This window comes from Pteropus medius, unplaced genomic scaffold, assembly GCF_902729225.1.
Source record: "Pteropus medius unplaced genomic scaffold, Ma_sr-lr_union100, whole genome shotgun sequence".
Lineage (NCBI taxonomy): Eukaryota > Metazoa > Chordata > Mammalia > Chiroptera > Pteropodidae > Pteropus > Pteropus medius.
Genome location: NW_024342472.1, coordinates 398,216 through 419,012, shown reverse-complemented (window position 1 = coordinate 419,012; position 20,797 = coordinate 398,216). Strand labels below are relative to the sequence as shown.

Genomic DNA, 20,797 nt, shown 5'->3' with positions numbered 1-20,797 from the left:
AGACTTTGGTAGGTGTCAAACAGAACAGAGTGACATGGAAATACTTTGAGTTGTTCAAAGAAGGTTAAAGATGAAACAGGTTGCATCATAATCCATTTGCTTTGAAAAACATGAATGCTAGTGTTTTTTCCCAAAAAAAACAAAAACCTTATTTTTAACTGTAGTGTTGTTATTCTCTCACGTAAATTTCTACTGTAGTTGATAGTGGTAACTACAAACTAAAGATTAAAATAGGCTTCAATTCCAGGATAAAAAGGCCAAAAGTAAAAAAGTTCCGGACACCTAATTCAGAGATGGCACTGAAGAGATAAGAATTTGAGGATTATAGGTGTCTCTGATTTCTAAAGAAACTTCTCAATGTAATTCTGAGATATGCTACATGGCTATACTACATTCCAACTGTGAACAAGTAACTTAACTTCTCTGTACTTCAATTTCTATATCCAGAAAAAAGGGATGATGAGGAAACTACTACTTTTTCACAGTACTGCTCATATGACGGTTAAATGAACTAATTCACAAAAAGTGCTTAGAAGAAGAGTACCTGGCACAGATGAAGCCAGTTAGTTTTTGCTATATCCCCATAACTTATATAGATATAGAACACAAGAATTTGATTTCTATGTGGGAAAGACAGAGTCAGGAGAGCTACTGCTGCAAATTCAAAAGTTCTAATACAAGAGCTTAGGTAGAATGAGACATCCATTTATCTCAAGGCCGGCTGCTCATTCCCTAATTAGCTGAATAGAGTTCCAAACCTATGGAAACAAGGGACCAGATCCTGAGCTGTGATCATCTCAACAATGTAGCTATTTTACTTAATCTTCATAATTTTGTTTTTACATAAGGGTCACATCTCTTCACCCTATTCTACCCTTTGGAAGTGGCAGTGGTGTTCCACTTTCCAATTCATGTTTTTTGACTTTTATGAAATTGGTCTACCAGAATTTGATGAAATCTGGGAAAAATGAGTTTCCCACATCAATAGAAATGACCAAGCAGGACCTAGGAAAAGCTACTTCATAGAACAAGTTGATGTCCAGTTAGAGTAGCACCAAGTCTCAGAAAAGGGCAGGATAGGCCAGTGGGAATTTCTTCTGTATAATTAGCATAGACACCAACTCTTGATAATCTAAAAGTGAGGTCTGAGAAAAATTGCTTTTAGGCAGAATCCAATGTTGGGTGATAGCAAGATTTAAGTGAGCACTAATTTTTAAATTCTAATGTCAAGAAGCCTGCGAACAACCAAGGTGGCTTGGGCACACAGATAATATGTAATGGTCACCACAGATACTTTTAAGAAGAAGCATTAGTGGCAAAGGAGTAAGATCAGCAGCTATAATGATAGCTTATCAAAATAATCTTTCGATCAACAGTACTACCTGAGCTTTCATGTGCAAGGCAGAGTGAAAGCTATCAATGTATCAACACACATTGATACAATGCCAAATATCGTTTATATTTCTGCACATTTCATTACATTAACAGTAAAGTCAATAAATGAGGCAGTTACTGGCCTACACTAAACCATTCCTGAATTAATGAATATACCTTCTAGCAAGTGGATTAAGGGAGTGAGGAGCCTGGAGGAACCAGTTGAATTGGGTTAAGAAAAGGCACTTCTTTCAAAGTAAACAATGAATTGATTCTATAGCATTTTTATTTTCTGCAAACCATTTTAACATTTATTATTCTCCCAGTTACAACTCCAAAGGCTATAAGGTAAGCAGTTAATGTTTTTATTTAACTGATGAGGACACTAAGGCCCAGAAAGCTTTATTGACTTGCCCAAGGTTACACAACACATGTCAGTTAAAGGGGCAGGAAATAAGAACCCAGGCTTCCTGCTTCCCGGCCCACTGAGTCTGTCCATTGAACCACATTGCCAGGAGCAATCCAGGGGTTTGGAAGTTAACTGGCACTTCACACCTGGCCCTGAACCTGTTGCCCGCGCGGCCTCAGTGGGAGGGGTTGGTGGCTCACTGCGGTTTGAGGTTGGGAGGTAATGGCAGGGTCCTCTCCTCTGCGGGAATCAGGTGGTTACTTACTCATATTGCCCGTTCCTCTGGGCTAGGGTCAGGGCGCAGGGCTCCCGGAGAGGACCCTTCATCTCCATACCCTCGACAGTATGCAGGCGCTAGTCAAGGGTCTGCGTGAGGCTGCCGCCCCTCTGCCTGCCCTCCCCGGTGCCCCAGGCATCGTCTCCTGCGCCAGCCCCCTCCCCAGCTTGGGTCGGCCTCCGGGCCAGACCGCACCACCCCCACCCGCATCCGCCGCGTTTCGCGGTTCACCCGACCCCAACCTCCGCCCTGCACGGCCTCCCCTCCCCCTTCTCTCGGGCGGATACGGCAAGGGGCTGGGCTCCGACAGGGAGCGGCAGCTCCATCCGGGCGGCCTCCGGGTTCAGTGGTGCTGCGGCCTGCGGGCGGATCCGACGACAGTGCCTCCCGCGTCCTCCCACCCACGCGCGTCGGCTGCCTGTAGTTTTAAGAAAGGCTCCGCGCTGGGAGCCGGGAGCCGAAAGCCGGGAGCTGAGAGCCTGACCCGAGAGAGAGCGGCGCCTCGCGCCCCCGCCGGTTTTCCAGGCCGCCGCAGAGTCCGCCCCCTGCGGCCAACCTCCGGAACTGCAGCGAGAGACCCGACGGACCGGAGGCGTCTCTACCACGTCCAGCAAGAAATAGGTTTTAAGTGCTGCATGTGACACAAGAATTGTTCCGGGGACTTTGAAGATTGCCACGGAAACAAGCAAATCATACCTATGAGGGATCTCAAAGGTGTTGGGCCAATAGGATCAACCATTCAAAAATATCCTTATTACGGTTGTAATGCACTTGTGCTGGTTATCCTATCTCTACCCTTCTTCTTCCTTTCACTCCGTAAATCGGAAAAATCCCCAAAGTTCAGACCTTTGCGCTCCCTCCGGGTCACCTCTATGCAGTCAACGACTAAATATACATCCCTAGCCCCGACCCCTTACCTAATATACCCCATTTTGAACACAACACTGAATGACAAAACTAACACATAATCATTTCACATAGCCACCCAGGCTTGAAACTTCAAAGCCATATGCTTTCTTCGTCTCTCTTAATTCCTCTGTATCTTATCTGTCAACAAACCTTGTTAATATTTTCTTTGGAAGTACTTTTAGATTCCTTATCTTCTATTTGCACCACCATCACTTTATTGTAAGCCCTTGACTATTATACCCTGTTGACAGTTAGTTAAAGAATATTCTTCCCAGAGGAATACTTCAATTGCGTTATTCATTTGTTCAACAATCTACAATAGACTATTTATCGAGACTGGTTTTAAACCTATAGTAATTAAGACCGTGTGGTATGGAGGTAGAGAGACTAATGGAACCAAATACAGAGCCCCTAAACAGATCTACATATATATGGGAAGTCGATATGCCTCATATGTGACATTTCAAACTAGTGGGGAAAAGTGGGTTACCTGCTAAATGGTGCTGGGCCTATTGATGATCCACATAGAAAATTATAAAATTTGATCCCTACCTCACACCATAGAGGGAAAAAAATCAATTCTAGGTAAATTAAAATCTAAATGTGAAAAGCAAATCTTTACAACTTTCAGAAGAAAATAGGAGAACAACAATAAGAGAAGTGATGGACACATTTAACTACATTACATTTCAAAATGTATGTACTTCAAGACAACATATACAAGTTAAAAGGCAAGCCACAGACTGGGAGAAGATCTTTTCAACACATATAACTGACAAAGGATAACCCGTCAAGTTCTACACTTCTAGCTGTGATCACCTTTCTGACTTCTTCTTCCGTCACTTTGTCCAACTCACTCTGCTTAGCCACACTGCTCCTTGCTATTCTTAGGACTTGACAGGAACACTCTTGCCTCGGGGCCTTTGCACTTGCTGTTTACCCTACCTGCACTCTCACCTCCTTCAGAGCTTTCCTCAAATGTCACTTTCTCAGTGAGGCTTTCCTGTACAACTTTATTTAAAATAGCAGTTCAACAATCTCCTTTCCCACTGCCATACACACATGCTCCCTATCCCTGTTTATTTTTCTCCAGAGGACTTATCACTATCAGTTATTCTATTTTACTTATTAATTTTATTTTGTTTACCTTCTTCCACTAGAATGTAAGTTCCATGAGGGCAGGGATTTTTGTCTGTTTTGTTCATTGTTACTACTACTTAAAACCATTCCTGGAACAAAGCAGATGCTAGAAAAATATCGAGTAAATGAATGAATGAATTGGTATCCAGCATGCATGAGAACCCCTACAAATCAGTGAGAAAAAAAGAAAGAAAACTAGTAGAAAACTTGACAAAATATATGAATAAGCAACTCATAGTCAAGGAAACCTGAATGATCAATAAATACATGAAAGGATGCTTCACTTAATTACTATTCAGGGAAATTGAAAATTAAAACTATGAGATACCATTTCACAACCATTGGTTTTGCAAAAATTAAAATTCAGACAACATCAAGTATTGTTGAGGATGTAGAACAGATAGAACTCTGGTTGCTGTGAGGAGTGTAAGTTGGTAGAACTGCTATGAAGAGGAATTTGACATCATATAATAACATTGTACATGTAATACCCTTTAACCCAGAAATTCCAATTCTAACTATAGACCCGAGCAAAATTCTACACTTGGTGCACAAGGAGACATGTAAAAGAATGTTCACTGCAGCATTATTTGCAACCTCAAAGAAAAAATGGAAGCCAATTTAATGTCCATTAGCTGGTAAGTGGATAAATAAATCATAGTATTTATAAAGTTGAATACTATTTTGAAATTAAAATGAATATCAAACTATATGCATTAATAGAGTTAAATCTCAAAAATATAATGTTGAGCATAAAGAGAAAATGACAAAATATGTACGGCGTACCATTTATATAAAGTCTGAAAATGTTATATGTTGCTTACGGCTACAGAGATATAATAGTAAAAGTATGTAAAACATGAAAGGGCATGATCATCACCAAATACAAAAGAGGGAGTAGACTGAGACTGGAGAGGCACATACAGGGAATATCAACTATATCCGTAATATTTATTTTTATTTTATTGTTTTTTATTTTTATTTTTATTTTTTGCTTTTCTTTTTTTTTTAATGCCTATAGCACCTGGTATTTCTAGGTGGTCTCCCATCCAAGTACTAACCAGGCCCGAGCCTGCTTAGCTTCCAAGATCAGACGATTTTTTTACTTTTCAATTATAGTTGGCATACAATATTATATTAGTTTCAGGTGTACAAAATAGTGATTTGTGATCACCCTGATAAATCTAATACCCATCTGACACCATAGTTATTACAATATTATTGACTATATTCCTTATGCCATACTTTGCATCTCCATGACTATTTTATAACTACCAATTTGTACTCCTTAACCCCTTGCTCTCTTTCACCCCCCAACCCCCTTCCATCTGGCAACTCTCAAAATGTTCTCTATATCTATGAGTTTGTTTCTGTTTTGTTTGTTTATTTTGTAACTTAGATTTCACATGTGGGTGAAATCATATGGCCTTTGTCTTTCTTTGTCTGACTTACGCCACTCAGCACAGTACCCTATAGTTCCATCCATGGTGTTGCAAATAGCAGGATTTTATTCTTTTACTTATATATTTACTTATTTTTATCGCCGAATAATATTCTATTGTACATATGTACATATATATTATATGTATGTATATATATTGTATATATTGTATATATTTTCTTTATTCATTCATTGCTGCACACCCAGGTTACCTCCATATCTTGGCTACTGTAAATAATGCAGCAGGTAACATATGGATGCACATGTCTCTTCAAAGAAGCATTTTGATTTTCTTCAAATAAATACCCAGAAGTGGGATTACTGGGTCCTTCTTTGTCTCTTATTATAGCTTTTGTTTTAAAGTCTATTTTGTCTGGTATAAGTATTGCCACCCCATTTTTTTTTATTTACATTTTCATTAAACATTTTTTCCTATTCCTTTACTTTCAGTCTGTGTTGTGTCTTTTTATATGAAGTGAGTTTCTTATAGGCAGCATGTGTAAGGGTTTTGCTTTCTTATCCATTTAGTTACCCTTTTTTTCCCCTCTTTAATTCCCTCCCTCCTACTTCCACCCCTGACCCATGGATGTTGCCGTTTCCCATTAAGGACTGGATCTCTGAAGGCGGGGCACATCTCCTTCCACAGGCTCATGGCAAGCACCCTTGGCCTGGCACCCCCGGTGCACTCGGGGGGCCTGGCACACCCGGGGTATGGTCTGTGGTTCCACCTGGGGCGCAAACCCAGGACCTTCTGTGTGCAAAGCAGATGTGCTAACCACTACACTATAGAGCCACCCTTAGTCACCCTATCTTTTGATTGGAGTATTTAATCCTTTTTCATTTTAAATAATTGTTGATAGATATGTAGTTATTACCACTTTATTATTCATATTTTTTATATTTTTCTTCTTTTTCTTAAAGAAGTCTCCCTAACATTTCCTGTAATACTGGCTTGTTCGTGATGAACTCCTTAAGCTTTTTCTTATCTGGAAAGTTCTTTATCTGTCCTTTGATTCTAAATTATAACTTTTCTGGGTAGAGTAATCTTGGTTGTAGGTCCTTGCTTTTCATCACTTTGAGTATTTTGTGCCAGGACCTTCTGACATGCAAAGTTTCTGTTGAGAAATTGGCTGATAGTCTTATGGGAGTTCCCTTGTAGGTAACTACTTTTCTCCTGCTGCTTTTAAGATTCTTTCTTTAACCTTTGGCATTTTAATTATGATATGTCTTGGTGTGGGCCTCTCTGGGTTCATCTTGTTTGGGACTCTCTGCACTTCCTGGGCAGAAAGGTTGTAAGAAAAATCTCTTGGTAATTAGGAAGGATGACGATCCAAGGTACAGATGGAAGCATCAGCCTTAGAGAAGAGAATATTTCCTCCTCCAAGTCTACAGTATCCCCAGCACCTAAAAAAGTGCCCTACATATACTGGGGCACTCAAATATTTGTTGTAAAGAATAGGAGGCTGTGGAGAAATGGAGGCAAGGACACTAAAAACTGTGGTCTCTCACAAAGGAGATGATAATTTTCTCCAAAAATAGGAGTAATAAATGGATATTGTAATAGTAATAACAACAATAGTAATACCTGATCCTGGTGGCTAATGTTAAATACTCGTGTGACAGACACTCTGCTCATGGCCTTTCATTTCTCACTAAATCACTATAAAGTAGTAATATCGTTTCCATTTTAAAGATGAGAAAACTGAGACTCAGAGATGTTTAGCAACTTTCCCATTAACCAGTAAGTGGCAGACTCAAGATACAAACTGACATTTGTCTGAATCCAAAGCCTGAGGTTTTTAACCAACACAGTATGTTGTTCATTCAGTATTAATAGTAGAAAGAGTAAATGTTTATTTTGAACCTTCTATGTGTCAGGTACCATGGTAACTGCTGTACAGGAATTATGACATTTAAAAATATTATTGGGGTGACATTGGTTAATAAAATCAAATAGGTTTCAAGTGTACAATAATACAGTATGTCATGTATATTGCATTTTGTGTTCACCACCCAAAGTTAAATTTCCTTCTGTCACCAAATATTAGACCCCCTTAACTCTACCTCCCTCTTCCCCCGTCCCTCTGGTAGCCACTAATCCACTGTCCATGTCCATGAGCCCATTTGTCATGTTTGCTTGTTGCTTTGTTTTATATCCCACATATGAGCAAAATCATATGGTTCTCAACTTTTTCTAACATATTTTGTTTAGCATTATAATCTCAAGAGCCATCCATGTTGTTGCAAATGACAGTATTTCATCTTTTCATATAGCTGAGTAATATTCCATTGTGTATATGTACCACTTCTTCTCTACTCAGTCATCTATTGTAGGATACTTTGGTTGTTTCTATGTCTTAGCCACCATGAATAATGCTGCTATGAACATCAGGGTGCATATATCTTTGTGGATATATGTCTTCAAGTTCTTTGGGTAAATACCCAGAAAATGGATTGCTAGATCATATGATAGATCAATTCTTAGTTTTTTGAGGAACCTCCATATTGTTTACCATAGTGGTGGTACCAATTTACATTCCCACTAGCAGTGTGCGAGGGTTCCTTATTCCCTACAACCTCTCTAACACCTGTTGACGCTGGCTATTCTAACAGATGTGAGGTGGTATCTTATTGTAGTTTTGATTTGCATTTCCCTAATAGCTAGTGAAGTTGAGCATCTTTTCATAATGTCTGTTGGCCATTTGTATGTCTTCTTGGGAGAAGTGTCTGTTCAGATCCTCTGCCCATGTTTCATCACATTTAATCTGATGAAATTGAAGTTGAGATTAGAGGGTTTGGGAACTTGAATAAAGCAGAGAAGGAGGGAACAGGCACTGTTGGACAGTGACAATGAATTCAGAAAAGCTAAAGGGTTTTAGAGCAACAGAGGGAGCCCAACTGGAGTAGATGGCATAAATTTTATAGTAGTTTAAACGAGCACAAGTCTGTAACTTTCTTTGGCAATGCTTGGCAGATGGAAAGCAGGAGTAGAGAAAATATACCAGGAAGGTGGATTAGGCTTAGGAATTAGTATAGCAGGCACAGCAGAAGATAATGGGGTGAGGGAGTCTAAAGTGGTATTTAGGATGTATTGAAATAACTGGCAGTGAAGTCAAAGTTAAGTGAAGATATTAATCTCCTCAGTGTAGGACCAGCAGAACGGATGAAGGAAAACTTGATCACTTTAATAATTTTCCTAGTCCTGATCCTGTGACAAATTGTATTTCCCTTTGAGGGATCATTTTGGGGACTATACTTACTTATATGCTTCTGTATGTATGCAGTCATCTTTGTAAGTTAGCTAAAATCATTTTTTTAATCCACAGCCACCTTCTGACTTAACCTATGGTTGTGTATGATACCATTGTTTAGTCACCCAAGTTTGAAACTTTAGGTTTATTCAGGAACCCTGCTTCTCCTTTACCTATGATATCCCATAACTCAAGTTTGGTCAGTTTTATAGTAAATTCCTTAATGTATTGCTCTGACTATTCTCACCTATCATCATCAGATGGCATTTTGCCTAACTGAATAAAGGTCTTGTGCCTTATACTTGTATTTACATGCGAGAAACATCGAATGCGAAGAGCTAAATGGTCATTGAACACAATTCAAATAAATGAAACTCTAGCTTTAATAAAACATGAGTCTTACCACCTTCAGCGCACGTACACACACACACACACACAATTAAATGGGTGCTCAGTGCCTGTCTTTTATCCATTAGACAACTATAACTAAGTGTTTAGGATTTATGGGCTTTTTAGAGACAAAATAAAAAATTGAGATCTTAAAAAGAAACTATAAAATACTAAAAGAAAATGGAAAACTCAAAAATAATAACGATTTAAATGGTTACAAAATATAACATGCTAAGTTCATTAATTATTAAATTTCATATTTATTTAAAAATTCATTGTCTTTGAAAACAAATTTTTGGTCGAATCGTCTTACTTCCCAAGAATTTCCAAGTATGCATAATAATTATAGAGAAATCACAGCCGTTATAAATTTATTATAAGTTACATGCAGACAAATTTCAAGAACAAAATTACAAAAGCCCTTTCAAAATTTTGTAGCAAAATATAAATAGTTAATTCAGGATTTAGATGCATTTTAATATGTTAAATATGATGCTGGCTGAAGCTTTCACAAGTGAGAGAGCTTAGGGCCTACAGAGGTAAAAACAGGCCTGCCTAACATAGATGAGGCTGAGGAGGAAGCTTTTGCATAAGTGAGTCAGCAGCCAGAATCTGGAAGGCAAGCCTGGCAGAGGCATAAATGATTCATTGATTTTTAAATCACCAGTATTTGAAAGCCTCACTTTTCATATACACAAGTCCAACATAGGTATTGCTTTCTATATAGAGCAGCATGAAGAAGAGCTCATTTTTATTTACATATTTCCATTTATACTTTTCACTCCTTATAGAATTTGGGGTGAAAAAGGCTCATTAAATGGTGACGGGTATAGCAGGGAGGAGAAGCTGGCCTCCTTTGGCACATGAGGCCTTCCAGATCCTTTTCCCCTCCAAATCTCACCTTCCCTTTGCTACTTTATTTCTGCCCAGCTAGTTTCTTAATTCCCTTTGCCCTATTTCATTCTCCTAGGCTAGGCTCTCCTGTCTGCTTTCAAATCCCCTAGCCAGGTCTGGCATTGCCCAGGTCTACTTTCCTCCTTGCCTTAGTAATTGGAGATAGAAACTGAAAGACTATGGAGGTAGCTTGGCATTTATGGCTCTAAGGAGTCTGCCTTAAACACATATTTTCAGAGTTACCTCCCAAGACCACTCTTCACAAATCTTATGCTCTATCCAGCATTTATTTCTCTTAGGAACTGAACACATGCAGTGGTTAGTAGCAATCAGACAGGTGTGCTCATGACTCAGGTACTCTGTTGATCATCAAGCTGAGTACTGCTAACTTGCCATCTTGGTCTTGACCTTCATAGTGTGTTAAATTCTTTAAACTGGTCATAAGTTGTTTAATATATATCTACAAAGAAAGAATCAAAGAGATCCTGATGTTGAAATATAAGCCATAAAAATGATAAAAATTCTACAAATTCTCAAGATGATACTCATCAGACCCATAAACAGCATTTATCTGATCAAAATTCTCATATAGCATGTAAAAATTTCTCTAGTACTTTGAACACCCTAAAAGACAAAACAGAGTTATGGCTAAATTCAACTCAGTTTTTTACTTATTGGGAATAAAAATTAAGCACATTTGCCAAGTAAAACCATCTCTCTTAATCATTTAGAAACAAAACACAGAAATTATTAAAGTAAGCAAGCTGGTATTTTTTAAAGTACAAAATTCAAAAATTCCAATCAAGTCTTGAAAACAATTTTTGTCTCTTTGTGACTTAATTTATACTGTGATGGATCCAATGGGACAATTCATGAAAATTAGCTGAGCTCCTTTCTACCCTCAACCCCGTGACCCTTCTCAAGGTAGGCAGTGACACAAATCTGGTCTTCCAGGTGTCACAAAGGAAGGGCAGAACATACTCTTGGTTTTTAGGTTACTGTTTTCTGTGTCAGTCCAAGGTGTAAGACAGAAATACCTAGGGAAGAATATTTGCTGTTAGGTTACTCACCCCATCCTTCTACCCTAATAGGTAAGAGCCATAGAACTGAGAAGGAAGCAAGTAGGACAAGAAAACTTAGAAGCCGGGGTCTTGTAGTCATGATGAGGGGAAGCGGCACTGGGTGGCAGTAGGGACTGTGCTATCAGAGGCCTGATGAGGAGTTGGCCACTTTAATGGAAAGCAGCAGGGAGGGAGGACAGGGTGACTGTACTCCTCAGGGAAGGTCAGTGCAGAATATATTAAGAGCCCGGAAGTGAACACCTAAACCCCACCACTGCTATTTCAGTCTTATATAAACTCTGGAGTTCAAAATCAACCCGAGAGTCATGAAGGAAGGAGAGGGTGACCCTAAATCTGATTGAGTTTAATCATGAAATCTCTCTCACACACACACACACACACACACACATACATGCATACACACAATCAACATTGAATTGACTGAGTTTACGTGGACAAGTGTAGATTGTTTTCTGCTTTCAGGAAGAATGGTGCCTCTAGAAAGAAATTACACCCAGATATAGGCAGTGTAAGCTTCAGAATTTTGTCTATTTTGCTAGGATGACTGTATTCCTAGCACCTGGCACCTAGCACAGTAGTTAGTCAATAGGTATCTGTGGAACCTAAAACTATTGAATATTTAATTTCTCAATTACATGCTACTTAATCTTACTTCCATCTCATTAATGCTGTCTTTTCCCCAACCTCCTTTGCAACTGTACCTGCTGGAATCCGCTGTTCTTCAATGCTCACTTCAAATGGTCCTTCCTCTCTGAAGCTTTTCTCCTGTCACTTCTCAGCTAGAAAAGAATTCTTCCTCTTCTGAACAACAGTGTCTCTGTGTACCTCTTATGGAACTTCTTGGAACTTCTCAGGTCTGTTTTTGTATTATATTGTTACAGAATGAATAAGCACATGATAAGCTCTGATAATTCTTATCTTCACTCCCTCACCATCTCCTTAGAGCGTTATAGTTATATTTTTTAAAGTATATGTTTATAAAACATTTACTTATATTTTCTATATTTTTATTTTAATGTGCATAAATATATATGTGCATTTTAACAAACGATTATAAAGGGAATGCCCATATAACCTTCATTCAGGTCAAGAAATTGAATATTCTTAGCATTTTGGAAGAAATCTCCAAACCAGATGCCTCTCTCTCTGACCACTCCCTCCACCCAGAATTAAACCAGGGCTGATATTGAGCCAGTAGACTCTGAGGAGATATAAAAGCTTGTTTGGACTGGTCAAGATTTGAGTCATACTGATTGTTAAAATTTTTGAAGATCGTCCCTTAGGACATAACCATTATCTTGACTTCTGCGATAATCATTTATTTTCTTTTCTTTATAGTTTTATCACTTTTGAATGTAGCCATAAATACTGTTGCCTGTTTTTGAACTTTATATAAATGGCACCATACAGTATGTACTTTTTTTATATCTTATTTTGCTCAATATTATGTCATACATGTAGTTGTACATTGCTGCTATATTCATTGATGTGTAATATTTCATCATATGAATACATCACAGTTCATTCATCTTCCTGTTGATGGACATTTGGGTGGCTTCCTGTATTTGGCTATTATAAACAAAAGTTGCTATGTGCATTCTTGTGCATAGCTTTTGGTGCACATATGATTTTCTCTAGGGTACATTATTTTAGTGGAATTTCTGGATCAAAAGTTTTGCATGTTGGGCTCTCCAAAAGTGAAAGCTGAGGAGTGTTGACTACAAAATGTTTATTAGGGACCAAAACTTGTGAATGAAAGGCAGAGGAAGTACAATTGTGCAGAAGGAGAGGATGAACTATAATACAAATCTTACAAAATTTGGGCCAGCTTGACATGAAGCTGGAACAAGTAATGCCCATCAGTATTTTCTGCATCAGGCCTCGCTCATTTCCACTCCTGCCTTGCTCATTCACTTCAGGAACAGTGTGACCTTGGGCAAAGCAACTCTCTGCAGCTAAAGCAGACTCTCAAGGAGCTGGCAGCTGGAGGCTATCTATTGATGGCATTCCCATATCTACACAAAATAGCCTTACTTGGAGGAGAATCTGGGTGGCACATCTCTGTTTCTCCAGCACAACAGAATACATATGTGTTCAGCTCTAGTATATAATATCAAACTGTTTTTCAAAGTGTTTGTACAATTTACACTCTAACGTGCACTAAGAGAATTCCCATTGTTTTCCATCCTCACCAACACTTGGTATTGTTACTCTTTAAAAAAAATTGCCATTCTAGAAGATATGTAGCTGTATCTCACTGTGGTTTTAATTTGCAGTTCTGTGATGACAACAAGGTTAAACACCTCAGTATTTATTGCTTTGTCTTTTTTTCCTACTTATTTTTGTTTTGTCTGCCTTAGATAATGACTCTCTTAGGGAAGGGTCAGCCAACACAGCCTGATGTCCATTTGTGTATGCCCCTCAACCTAAGAATAGTTTTTATATTTTTAAATTGTTGAAAAAATCAAAAGTGGAATAATATTTCATCTATGAAATTCAAATTTCAGTGTCCATAAATAAAGAACCTGGCCATGCTTGTGTGTTTATCTATTGTCTATGGCTGCTTTCAGGCTACAGCAGCAGAGTTTAGTTATTATGACAAAGACCTTACAGTCTGCAAAGCCTGAAATATTTACTATTTGGCCCTTTACAGGAAAAGTTTGCTGATCTCTGTTCTAGGTCACTTTTTCTAAAGTGCAGTCCCTGGACCAGCAGCATCAACATCACCTGGGAACTTGTGAGAAAGGCAAATTCCTAGCCACACCACAAACCGATTCAGAAACTCTGGGAGTGGGGCCAGCCATCTGTGTTTTAACAAGCCCTCCAGGTGATGCTGATGTGTTAAAGTTTGAGACCACTGGTCTAGGCCCAGTACAAAAACCTAATCCATTTTACTTGCAAGTCTTCATAGTCCTTGATATCTTGTTCTACACAGCTGTAAAAGAACCTTAAAAGTATTCTATAAATATTTTATTATGCATGTGAAATCTGGTCAAAGTGGACACTTACGGCAAAATTAAAGGAGGAAAAGTGGGAGAAACCACAGAGGGCAACATAAAATCTGAAGGGTACATATGGAGGGTGGAAGACTCCATACAGCTAGGAAGCCAGCCCTGGACCTTCTTCCGTCCATCTCATTTTGTGTAGCCTTTTAACAAAGATGAATCAGATATGGTCCCTGTCTTCAAGGAAGTCATAGTCTAAGTAGAGAAGTGTCTTGTCTTCTCCCTCATTTACTGCATTTCTTCAGAACTTACCTTTGAGGAAGTATATCTGCACCGAATTGCTGACCCTAATACATGAAAATGAACAGAGAAAATGAACTTGGCAAATAATTTTAGTTTAGGACTGACTTCCAGAGTGACTTTCTCATATTCTGGCTCTTTCCTTGACTTAGTCTGAAGCTCAAAGTATCACCATGCTTTTTTCTTTCTGTTAACTACCATCCATTGAGTGCATATTACATGCCAAGGCCATGCTAAATGTTTTATGTATACTTTTACATTAAATCCTCATAAAGCCACTTTGAGTTAGGTATTATTATATCTATTTTACAGAGGCAAATCTGAGCTTATAAATAATTTGAGCTTATAAACAAATCTGAGCTTATTAAATAATTTGGTAGAATTGGGATGCCAAGTCTTTTTGACTCTAGAGTCCAGGCTTGTAATAATTGTGCTATTCTGCCTCTAATAATATTCACAATTTGCAATATTGCAAGAGAATACAAACCAAATTCAGATTACTTAGCATGTGTTTCATGTTTTAGGGCATACATGGGTGTGTAGAATTTCAGGGTGGGAAATACTTAAAAATCAGCTGTCTTTTTTTCCTGAGCTAGATTTTGTGCGATTATTTTTAAAAGTAGAAAATCCTTTTCCAGAAATCGTCAACAAGGTAAAGAGAGAACCATCTAAATGGGAAAATATATCTTCAAGCAACACCTCTGATAAGGGCCTAATATCCAAAATAATACAAATAACTCATACAAATCAATAACAACAAAAAAACAAACGATCCAATCAAAAAATGGGCAGAAGACCTGAACAGACATTTCTCCCTAGAGGACATACAAAAGGCCAACAAATATATGAAAAGATGCTCAACATCGCTAGCTATTAGGGAAGTGCAAATCAAAACCACAATGAGATACCATCTCACACTTGTTAGAATAGCTATAATCAACAGGACAAGTAATAACAAATGTTGGAGAGAATGTGGAGAAAAAGGAACCCTCATACCCTGCTGGTGGAACTGCAAGTTGGTACAGCCACTATGGAAAACAGTATGGAGGTTCCTCAAAACACTAAGAATGGATCTACCATATGATCCAGAAATCTCTCTACTGGGTATTTACCCCAAAGACTTGAAAACCCATACCCGAAAAGATATTTGCACACCAATGTTCATAGCACCATTATTCACAGCGGCAAGGACATAGAAGCACCCAAAGTGTCCTAGGATAGATGATTGGCTAAAGAAGCTGTGGTATATATATACAATGGAATATTACTCAGCCATAAGAAGAGATGAAATACTGCCATTTGTGACAACATGGATGGACCGGGAGATAATTATGCTAAGTGAAATAAGCCAGACAGAAAAAGTTGAAAATCACATGATATCATTTATATGTGAGATATAAACCTAAAAGCAACAAATGAACAGGACAAACAAACGGATCCTCATGGACATGGACTACAGACTATTGGTTATCAGAGGGTAGGAGGTGAGGGAGGAGGGGTTAGGTAGACAGTTAAAGGGGATCAAATATAGGAGGGTAGGTGGAGGGTGAAGTGAGAATGGGGATCAAATATATGGTAGCTAAAGGAAACTGGACTTTGGGTGGTAAACACACAATAGAATATACAGACGTCAAATTATAATGTACACCTGAAAATTATATAATTGTATTAACCAAAGTTACCTGAATAAACTTAATAAAAAAAAAGAAAATCCTTTTCCATGCAACTTAAAATGACAATGTCAAAACAGTTGCCTTAACCAAGTAACATTGTAAATAGCACAGTGATTTATATTTCTTGTTACATTGTACATTGAATAACTACATTGTCTCTTCAGTATGTAAAAAATTTTTTTTTGAATTCTCTCTGCCTACTTGCTCCTATTCCTCCTGTTAGGAATTATTTCAATTAATCAATTTTTGAGCAATATTTTTTTAATCATCTTTAAAAACGTTACTTATTTATTATATAAGTATAAATATCTTCAAGGAAAATTAAAAGTAATAGAAAAGCAAAAATAAGAAAAAAGTCATTCATAATTCTACTACCTTGATGTAACTGCAGTTAATATTTGGAGGAGAACATTCCAGACATTTTCCTTCATAGAAATTTGTTTATGTTAATAGTTTCTTTCTTTCTTTCTTTCGCAAAAATGGAATCATTCTATTTTCTTGCTTGCCTTTTTTCTCTCAACAATATATTAGGAGCACACTTTCATGTCAACAGATATATATTTACAAAATCATTCATAATGACTGCATAGTATTTTACTTATGAATGTACTGTACAACATTTTGCCAAACAATTCTTATTGGACATCTAAGTTGCTTCTGTTAAGTTTATCTCCTCCCTGCACTCTAATTGTCCTGAGTTCTATAACTATTATAAGAATTTACTTTGGGTGCATGCAAGAATCCCAAATTATTCTCTGACTTCCACCTTATAATAACATCTATGTAGAGCTAAAGAAATTATCTGGTTATATATACTACCAGAGCCTTAGGAGTGACAATGTCTCCTCATAAACCCAGTGGGAACACCTTATAGAAAGATGGCAAAATATTTTTCAGTTAGTCTCTCAATTCAACTTCTACTGTCAAGGAAGAAGCCCCATAAATAACAGAGAACTTAATAAAGGTGAAGTGAAAAGATGAGATCTGGAGCCAGACAGTCTGGGATTTGGATCTGGCTTCGATCACTTACTAGCTGTGGGAACTTAGATGAATTATTTAGCCTCTCCAAATTTCTGTTTTCTGGTCTGTAAAATAGCAATAATAACATTTATTTCATAAAATTACCAGGAGGATTAGCAATACCATATGTAAAGAATCTAGCACAGTGCCTGACATAATAGTGGGTGCTCAAAAAATGGTAGATGTATGCAAGCTATTACCATTACTTTTTCCTTAACACACAGAGCACCAAGGAAATATCACATTTTCAAAAATGCCACTATAATAAATGTCTTTAAGAAGAATGGTGAGAAAGCTTACTGATGTGAACAGAATGTTTTCTACAGTGGTAAGCAAGATACTGTGACCAGAATCCTTTGTATCAGCTTCTGAAGAACACTGATCACTGGCATTGCAATTTGCTTTTAAGTCATACTGTAGTTTCAATGATAAATTTCAAATACAAGACAAGAGAAGGAACACCAAGCCCTTGACCTTGCCTTTATGAACTTTACAAAAGTATTTAATACCACCACTGGACATACATTCTAGTAGCTACTAAACAAGTTTGGCTATGCAAAAATGACTATTGGATAACTTCTACAATATTCACAATCTGACAAAATGGATGTATTGCCCAGTGGACTAGGATTCATTTTAAGGTTCCCAAATATGGCCCTAAGGTTCTCTATAAAGGTTTGCCTTGGTCTCCAATCTCACTGGAGTAGAGCAATTAAAGACCATTTCGAATGAAAAGACAACAAGGGAAAGTAGTAGCAGATAGAGCAAGGTGTTGAGAAGAATCAGAAATGAGGTGACTCTTGTTGAACAAAGTCTACAGATCATGAATTTTAGGCAGATTTGCAAATAAGGATAGTACATGCTCTGTAAATAGCAGCTGTTGCCACAAGCCAAAGGGCAATATTTACATGAATCCTGTGGCAAGGTCTATGGACCGAGCCTTGACCTTTCCAGCCAAACTCATATACTTGGTAGCACTTCCAGCTGTGTCACCTTGAAATGGAAGGATCACATTATACATACATGGAAAATTGCCAATGTACAAATATGTTCTGTCCCCCAAATTAATTTCTAATTTCTTTTTTTTCTGGAACTTGGAACACATGTTCCAACAGAAAATGTGTTATAAAGGGATGTGTTTCCCAGATTTCCTCACAAAAGTGCATTTAGCCTATGACATAACTGAAATACTATACATTAGCTATGAGAACTACAATGGAACAAACGACCCTTGCAAGCAGGTACACATCAATATACAACAAATATTTTTGAGCCCTTCCCTTTGAGGCCTCAGGCAACGAAAGGGTAATTCTATCCTCCCCTATAGCTGCAGCTTAGTGAAAAAGAAGTCCTCCACTGCCCTTGTCTGGAAGGGTCCTTCTCAAGTCAGGTGGATGCATGCATTGCAGGATCCCTCTCTTTCAGTGCTTCTAGAACTTCTCCCATCAAGCAACCCTTAATGACTGAGGAGATTGAACAGGTAGTGGGGAAGCAGTAGGATGTCTAACTGAAGTCTCAAGCTTTCAATTGGAGACATTTCAAACTCTACAACTCATCCCTTAATATGGCTGCACATTTTAATAGAAAAAAATTGTGTTTCAAATGATCGGTTAAATGACTTAATTCCATCACACTTTTTTAAAATTGATTTTATGGTGACATTGGTTAATGAAATCTGGTTTCAGCTGTACATTTTAACAGTAAGGCATATATATATATAAACATATATATATTTACATTGTGTTCACCTCCCATAGTTAGATTTCTTTCTGTCATCACATATATGACCCTTTTTATCTCATCTGCCACCCACCCCTCCCCTCCCTTCTCGTAACCACTAGTCTATTGTCCATGTCCATGAGTCTCTGTTTGTTTGTCCTGCTTTTGATTTATATCCTCCACATATGATATCATGTGATTTTCAACTTTTACTGTCTGGCTTATTTCACTTAGCATGATTATTTCGAGGTCTATCCATGTTGTCGCAAATGGCAGTATTTTATCTCTTCTAATGGCTGAATAATATTCCATTGTATATCTGTACCAGAGCTTCTTTAGCCAATCATCTATCCTAGGACACTTTGGTTGCTTCCATTTCCTGGCCACTGTGGATAATGCTGCTATGAACATCGGTGTGCAAATATCTTTTCGGATATGGTTTTTCAAGTCTTTTGGGAAAATACCCAGTAGAGGGATAGGTGGATCATATGGTAGATGAATTCTTAGTTTTTTTTTTTAGGAACCTCCATACTGTTTCCAAAGTAGTTGTACACACTTTTTGACTAAAGTTGATGCTCCAGAAATATGAACCATTTTTATACTGATACTTCCTATAGCTATTGGATAGTACACATCTATACTTCAGGATGAGAAGGACACTGGGGGGAAAATCTAAACTAAATAAGAAGAACATAAAATCAGAGGAAAGCTAGTTAGCACCACCAGCCTCTCCTTTCTTCTCTTAGTGGTACACTCCTTCTATCACCAGTGTCATGCTCTTTGCCTCTTTTACTCTGTTTAAAGCCAGTCCCTGGACAGGACCCTACACTCATTTACGCTAAGGTGCAAATGACCCATAATAGCTAAAATGTCACAAGGTTTTGCATATTAAGAGTCACAACTTTAAAACACAAAGGAATTTAGGGTATTAGCCCCAGGAAAAGGGGATATATTTAGGGGCAGTTGTGTGCCTTCCTGCTATTTGCAGAAACCACTTGATTTCAGATTGGTAATTTAACAAGGTGTGTTGAGGGAAATTAATCGTGACTTCTGTACACTTTGGAAAGTATCTGCTTTGTTTTGGCAACTAGGTTCTGTGTGATTGTTTGTTGTTTTCTATATGTTTTGCTACCTTTTGTCCTTAATGACTGAAATTTAAAAACTAGGATGTAAATCTTCCCGTTGTTGATCAAAATAAATGGCAAGCAGAAATAGAAACGTTAATATTTAATTGACATCTGCACACTGTCACACCCTTTACGAAATGCTTTTATATCTATTAGCATGCATATTATTGGTATTGAATTACTACTAAATAATAGCGAGGATACAAATAGAACATGTACCAAGAAAATCACAGCAATTCAATCCAATTACTAATATTAGGTACTTACCATGAATTGCCCCAGGTTCTGTGGGGACCTTGGCCTTGTCCCTTAAGATTTTAAAAATTCAGTGGTGATGGCAAAAGAAGGGCCCTTGTACCTTGGCTGTCTGAGAGGTATCAGAGTTGAAAATAGAGTACATATACATAAAACTCAAGAGTCACGCTTTGCCTTGTAAGTGAATGCAGATACAACCGAGATTCAAGGAGTGCTTTTCCTTCCGCAGAATTTACGAAGGTGGGAATAGCACCACCAATCCCCCTAGGACCTGGGAAAGGGCAGTCCCCGTAGGGTGTCTGGGCTTTGCAAATAGCGAGAAAGACCTTCTACAGTACAGTTACAGGCAGAGGAAAAGTTCTTTGTGCAAGAAGAGGAAAGCGCCGTGAGGTACAAAGAGCATATTTTAAAGGAAAGAGGACTTCTGGTGCACACTTCTGTGAGGGAAGCTCAGGCTGACTGTTGGGGGCGTGTGGGAAAGGAGATTTGTAGGGGGCCGCAGGCTGTGGGTTCCCGCCTCCACCCCAGTCCGTGCCCCATGCTCAGGCAACAGTTGGTCGTGCGGGGCCAGCTCGGGTTCTGGGTGGGGAG

General features: G+C 38.2%; 1 protein-coding gene and 1 long non-coding RNA gene across 6 annotated transcripts in view; both read right to left on the bottom strand.

Moving 5' to 3' along the window:
• Window positions 1-2,603, bottom strand: part of OCRL (OCRL inositol polyphosphate-5-phosphatase) — a 55,430-nt gene extending 52,827 nt beyond the window's left edge. For 3 of the 5 annotated variants that reach the window (XM_039864938.1, XM_039864940.1, XM_039864939.1), the window contains exons 1-2: window positions 2,348-2,603; window positions 2,049-2,128 (exon numbers count right to left, since the gene is read on the bottom strand). In XM_039864938.1, the coding sequence (XP_039720872.1) occupies window positions 2,049-2,128; window positions 2,348-2,386 (119 nt within the window). In that variant the 5' untranslated portion in view covers window positions 2,387-2,603. Of the gene's footprint in view, window positions 1-1,551; window positions 1,593-2,048; window positions 2,129-2,347 lie in introns of all 5 variants that reach the window. The other 2 variants (XM_039864941.1, XM_039864942.1) reach the window with 2 other exon arrangements.
• A 7,093-nt stretch (window positions 2,604-9,696) lies between these two features.
• LOC120604291 (uncharacterized) lies at window positions 9,697-20,765 on the bottom strand. Its single transcript, XR_005653304.1, has 3 exons — window positions 20,219-20,765; window positions 11,869-12,023; window positions 9,697-10,545 (listed from the first exon to the last, which is right to left on the bottom strand). It is a non-coding gene; the product is annotated as an uncharacterized LOC120604291 (long non-coding RNA).
• Window positions 20,766-20,797: the final 32 nt, after the last annotated feature.